Genomic DNA, 6,766 nt, shown 5'->3' on the forward strand with positions numbered 1-6,766 from the left:
CTCGATCAGCAGGAAAGGCGAGCCATTCTTTACTCAGCATTGGTGGGCAGTGTTTGGCCAAAGGAAGCTGGGGGGGGCGGAATTTACAGCCTTGCTTCACTTCACGTTTTCCAATAGGAAAACATGACCCCCAAAAACGTCGGATGATCCACTACAATATCCAGAAAGCTGGGCGATTCGCCCAACTGACCACACAGCCAACGCCCCCCCCCCCCCCGCCGCCGCCCAACACATCTGGGATTGTGGTCTGTTCAAAAAAACTATCGATTGCTAATCAATCACTTTCTGGCATCACATTCTGGGGGCACGGCGTTGTGTATAAGAAATGTCGATGTATTTTTAAAAATATAAATATGAGGCATTTCAGCTATCAGTCTGATGATTCGTCCTTATCCTGATTGATTTTTATTTTACATCTGATGCCCCCCTTCCCCAGTCGGTCTTGTTTTGGAGAGGCAGATTAGAGAGAGCGAGAGATGTGAGCAGCCTCCTGTACACGTGAGTCTCATGTGACTAGAGCTCTTTTTTTACAGTAAGAGCAAAGACGTGCCTGGAGTCACAGGGTTTAACACGTAGCCCTGTACACCCACACGTTCATTAAAGGCAAGCAAGTGTGGTGCAGCAAACTCCGGCTGATCACAGGCAGCACGGAGACAGAGCCAGCCAGACAGACAGAGAGGGACAGGAAAGGAAAACCCCAGCCGGCAGCAGCAGTAAAATTACTGAAATGGAAAGGATCACAACTGCCCAGCCTCCTCCTTGTATGCCGAAAATCCCAACTTTTGAAAACAACGAGATGCAAGGGTATGCCTCCGAATTTTTTATTTATTTTTTGATCATGAATTGATAGCTTTAAAAAAAAAAATTAGAAAAAAAATCACCGCCTAGAGTTTCATTATTTTTACCATTTCTTTTCTCAGAATGGAATTCTCTCACATGTTTGTTTATAAAGCTAAGAGGGGACTAAAGAGAGGCGACGACAACAAGGTACTGTGTCCCTTTATCCTCTGTATATATGTGGGCAGTGCTCTGTCTGGATTGTAATTATATGGGTTTTCTTAACTAGTATAGCAAAACGACCCTTGTTAAATATATCTATACAAAAAAACATGACCATTGTTAACCCACTCTTGTTAATTTTTAATTTTAGGAAACATATAAATTGCCACACCGACTGATAGAAAAGAAAAGGCGTGATAGGATTAATGAATGCATAGCACAGTTAAAGGACATGCTTCCGGAACATCTCAAGCTGACGGTAAGAGAGGCTGAAATTAAACGTGCTTTGGCATAACTGGTTCACAGTGTTAAAGGCGCGCCTGTCTGTTTTTCAATGTTTTTGTGTGTTTGGGTGGTGGGGGGTGGGAGGAGAAGACTTTGTTTATGTAAACCTGAATTATCCGGGGTTGTTGTGCTTTCGAGTAAAAACCGAAGCTCCAAACGCATTTGGAAAGGGAGAAGGTTTAGAATTTTGTTTGAATAAAAATGAGCCACATTTGGTTGTTTAAATAATTAAAGCAAACCGTCTGAGGTGGGAGGGCGACATTCTTTGTTTTACATAACATACACGCCTGGGATTTCCTAGTTAGTTTCTGCAATGCTGCACCTTGGCAGCACCTGTTTAAATTATTCCATTAAAATGGTTTCAGGAAATGTTTCTAAATTTGTGAGGTGCAGCATTTTGCTAATATATTCTGTTCAGTAAACTTGCACTGGCATAGTACCTTCAACATTTAAAATCAATGCGGGTAGGAGTTTTTAATGATTAGATACTATTCGTTTAGTTATAGGGGATTTTAATGGTTGGGTACTTCTTAATTGTGTGTATTTCAGTAATTGAGCATTGGGAAGTACTTGTTGGGTGTGAGATACGTTGATCTTTGAGTGGAATGAAGAGGCTTGCCCTCAGATTGTCTTTAAATCTGTTTCTGTGGGATGCCACGTCATTGACCCCCCTGTAAGTGAAGCATCCCTTGTTAATAATGCACGCATCTTCATTTCAGACTTTGGGACATTTGGAAAAAGCTGTCGTACTTGAGCTTACCTTGAAACACGTGAAGGCATTATCCGGCCTCATTGAACAGCAGCAACAGAAAATATTAGCCCTGCAGAATGGTTTACAGATCGGTGAGTACTGTATTCAGACCCAGAAAGCACCAAGCAATGGTGTTTGGATTCTATCCATTGTGTTTTTTTAAAAATAAATAAAATGAAATACCTGGATTGCTTGAGCTTATTTATGCTTTCATAGCTTTAGTAAAAATGCTTTTAAATTTTCTATAATAACGTTAACAGATTTGTGACTTCTGGCCTTGTTTTGGGGTTTCGGAACCTTAATTTCAAGCCTTGCAACTTGTTGTCATAGTAACAGGGTTGGTACAGTCCAAAATGGTGGTAGGAATGCAGCTGATTTTATTTATTTTTGACTGTACGGACATTTGAGTGTTCCAGAGCAGGCTATTTTAAGGCCTTTGAGCTGTTCCAGAAATCTGTTTTTATTAATAAAGGATGGTGGGAACTTTAACTTCCTCCTTATACCAGAATCCAAACTGGCTGCTGATTGTAAACTCTGATCAGCAAACTAAAAATGGCAGCCACAGAACTTTCTAAACGAATCTATGGACACGCCTGAAGTACATACACTGAAAGAAGATTGAAACTGAAAAAGACAACACTGTAATTGTAGATTAGTCTTTTTACTTGTGAGGGAAGGGCTTTATGTAGGTCAGCTGTTTTAATGCAGGTTTCTTTACTTCTCAGGTGAACAGACAGCTAAAGCATCTGAGTCCAGCCATGAAATGTTTCAGTCTGGCTTCCAAATGTGTGCCAAAGAGGTGCTGCAATACCTGGCAAAGCATGAAAATCTGAGAGAGGTGAAGCCCGCGCACTTGATAAATCACCTTCAGAAGATGGGAGCAGAGATCCACGCAGGGGGATATATTAACGGGATAGGGCAGTCCTCGGCGCGCTTCCCAGAAGGAGATTTCCGGTCAAAACCCTTGAGCGGGGCAGAAGGGCCTGGCAAAAACTGCGTGCCCGTAATCCAGAGGACTTGTCCGGCCAGCAATGAGCAGAGCGGTAGTGATACCGACACCGATAGTGGGTATGGCGGCGAACCCGACAAAAGTGACTCCAAGCACGACCTGGAGAGTCCCGAGAGAGAAACCGAGCTGAAACACCCTTTGGCGGAAAGGATCGTCTCCATTAAACAAGAATACGAGGAGCCTCCGGTCAAGAAAGCTCGGATGGAGCTGTCTGAGGAAGATCTCCGTATTGCTAATGGGGAGCTGGCTGCGGGTAGCTTCCTAGGTCACCACCCGCCTCCTCTGTGCGTGCCTTTCTACCTGCTGCCTCCGTCAGCAGCTGCTGCATACATGCCCATGCTGGAGAAATGCTGGTACCCAACTTCTATGCCAGTCTTGTACCCTGGGATTCATGCGTCGGCTGCACTGACCGGGCTGATGAGCCCCGATAAACTCTCTCCTCTCTTAATTCCTCAAAGGGGACCTTCACCGGTCTCCAACTCTCCAACAATGGACACATCAGCTCTGATCCAAGCCCTGAAACAAGTCCCACCCCTGAGTGTGGAAACCAAAGACTGATTTATTTTCATAAGAGAAACTTTGACTGATCTTGTGTGTTTACATGAAAAAAAAATCTCAATTTAAAACTAGTTTGGAAATGACGTAATCCCAGGATGGCTAGTGTTTACATTTAGATTTGACGCCATTTTCCAACGGTTGTAGCCTAAGCTAATGTAAACAGTTTGAAATGGCTGTCGAGACCATCATTCATTTGCAGTTATAGGAAAGGGCAGCAGATTGCTTCAGATGTGAAGCCTTTGCATAAAATGGCTTTAAAGTGCAATGGATTTTTAAAAAAACATTTTATCTTAACCGTTCTTATTTTCCAGCTAAAAGAAACCTCCAAAGTTTTCATATAGTTTCAGAAGTGTAAATGCACTGTCTGTGAAATGAATGTAAATGGTGAAATTATAGATGCTGCTTAAGCTTTCTGCTGTAATAAAAGCCAAGGAACTGACTTGTGCCCTTCCTATAGCACTGATATGCTGCTAAAAGACCCCACCCAGTCTAAAAGCACCAAATATTAAATGTAACTGCTTCTGTATATACCTGTATTTTTGCAGGATTGATAAAAGTCAGTAGTAACTATCCTTGCAGGCTCTTAAAGGGGACGTTGAGTGGTAATGGTGACCATACGTATGAGCGAGTGATGTATGAAGTGGTATTTTAAATCTGTCAGCATGCCGTTTGAGGGAAATGTAAGAATTTGCTGTAAATTTTGACGTGTTAAGTGTGAATGGTGGACGGGTCGAGGTTTTGAGAATGCCAAAGTCACTACTGGATAGCCTCTTTAACGCACAGTGCTTTGACAACTTGTGTTTAAAAATGAACTTTTTTTTTTCTTTGCCATTCATAAAAGATGTTGCCTTTCGGGTTCTGACATCTGGTATAGGTCTGCTGATAAACGCTTGTATTTGTGTAAATACTGGAATGCAGAAAACATGAGAAGGTTGAATGTAATGTTTTGAAAAAAAGATGAAGATTAGTTTTGTATAGGGAGAGGTACACAGACTATTTTTGGAAACTTACAGCAGATGGAATATTGTATTGTACATATTTTGTTTATACATAAATGTTACTATTCGTTTAAAAATATGATTAATAAAATATTTTTCCTGTGGAATTGTGTATGTACAATTAAGATGTTGTGACCGCTAATATTTGCTGGTCAATTAAGCAAATGGCTAGTAAAACATTTCAGCAAACACTTTTAACCATTTAGTCATGTTGGTTAATATATTTTGAGCCAGTAGATCATTTTAAAAACAGCCAAGCAACTAATGTTCTTGAAGATCTAGTCAAAATGGCTGCAAAATCTTAATATGACCGGAGCTAATGTTTCCATTCTTGTCATAGACCACATTCTATCTCAGTGCATAATCATGTTCTTTAAAAGGCCAGCTGACACATAATTCAATTCGATGTGCTTATTTTCCATTTTTAAATATAACGGAGTTAAAAGCCAAAGAATGGTGTGTATATATATATATTAAGAGATGATTCGGTGCTGTGGAAACAAGGCCGGCTAAATATATCATTGCACTGTCATCTTCAGCCTCTATGAAAAATTTCAGTTATCAGCTGATTAGGGACAGTGGCACAATGTAGTTTCACATGATTTTGGTTAATGTGTCTACAAAAAGGAATGGGCATTGAAGAGGGTACAAGAAAGGGGAACTGGAATGGTGTTGGGGCTCAGAGCATTGAAGTTTGGGGAGTCCATTTTTTCTATTCTATCACACATATTTACACTTTCTTTCCCTAAGAGGTCCAGGTTTGAATTGTACCCTTGAGAAGGAACTCACCAATTTTTTCATGGCTCAATAAATTAAGTTATGGCAGCCCATTTCTACTTTTCTGTAGCCATGAGTAGGGGTATGGCTCCAATTTCACATTCAGTTTCATACTTTGTTCTGGGAAACCAGAAACAAAAGAGGAACTCTGCACTGGTGACGGTCAGAATGTTCTTCAAAGGTGATGGTTAAAGTTCACTTTCAGACCAATTACAGCAAGATATAAATCATCACTGTGAATGATTCATACATGAACCCTGAGCTAGAACTTCAACCCCATTTCACTTAAGGAATTTTAACTACTTATTAGAATAATCCAACAGGGCCATTGCAGTATAATCTGTACTAAAACAACAACTTACATTTATATAGCGCCTTTAACGTAGTAAAACGTCCTGAAGCGAGACCGACTCGGAAACGTTGGTTCAAATTGTAACTTGTTAACTAGTACTGAAATCTAACATTAGGAGTTGTGATTGATACAGGATCACAATTTAAAGATGTATTTTACTTGTATACTCTACGATTAGAATCTGTAATATATGGAAGCTCTTAAAAAAAAAAACCAAGGAATCCTCCAGCAGTTTTAAATTATTGGAGGGTCCTTGTAGCGCTGGTGCTAAAAACCCTAGGCGCCCATTCAATAGTTGGGAGTTTTTTTGCCAGTCTCCACTTCCACTTGACCCTGATTACTCCACTATAGGCAGGCCTCACCAGCTGTTGGCAAGGCTGATAGAATAGGTGCCTCAGAATAGCAAAAAAAGTCCTTTAGCAGGTGAAGGAGAGGGTGAGGAGATATAAATTTAAGCCTGTCCCACAAAGTACACTGCCGGGCGGCCAATAAACAAAGATTTAACAGCTGTTAAACCCGTGGCCTAGAGTATTCCATCCTTCCAGCTGAACAAGAGCTGAAGATGGAAAGGCAGAGAAAGGGCAATTGAACACTCCACATCTACATCCACAAAATCCTTGAGCAAGTCGTGTACAAACAGACCAGGTGGTTATAAAAAAAATTCTTCACTTTATTGACCACGTACCAATACAAATGTTAAGTTCAAGTACCTTTCAGATAGTGAACGCCTCCTGCTCTTTCAGCAAGTCCCATTAGCTGTGCAAACACTGGAGGGGTGGATATTGTGACTAACTGGTGAGAACGTCTAGACTGATTTGCACGGAGAAATAACATTTGCCTTAGCTACGTTATGAAAATTGTCTTTCTTTGCGAGGTGTGCAGCAGTTAAGAGGAGTTAAGGATTTTATTCCAGAAACTAGAAACCAGGATGAGGACCAGACCCCTACTTGAACTTTACACGTATCAAGAGCGGCTCCTTATTAAAAAAGGACAATATATATACTTTATCCAGTCTTGCATTTATAACAAGGCTAACT

At 40.8% G+C, this 6,766-nt stretch overlaps 1 protein-coding gene across 1 annotated transcript; it reads left to right on the forward strand.

Moving 5' to 3' along the window:
• Nucleotides 1-355: 355 nt before the first annotated feature.
• On the forward strand, nucleotides 356-4,707 carry bhlhe40 (basic helix-loop-helix family, member e40). Its single transcript, XM_086001368.1, has 5 exons — nucleotides 356-804; nucleotides 921-987; nucleotides 1,151-1,258; nucleotides 2,004-2,127; nucleotides 2,761-4,707. Exons 1-5 carry the CDS (start codon nucleotides 728-730, stop codon nucleotides 3,600-3,602), a joined length of 1,218 nt encoding a protein of 405 aa, XP_085857494.1. The 5' UTR covers nucleotides 356-727; the 3' UTR covers nucleotides 3,603-4,707.
• Nucleotides 4,708-6,766: the final 2,059 nt, after the last annotated feature.

This window comes from Somniosus microcephalus, chromosome 11, assembly GCF_052327205.1.
Source record: "Somniosus microcephalus isolate GS21.2 chromosome 11, FLI_Smic_1.0, whole genome shotgun sequence".
Taxonomy (NCBI): Eukaryota; Metazoa; Chordata; class Chondrichthyes; order Squaliformes; family Somniosidae; genus Somniosus; species Somniosus microcephalus.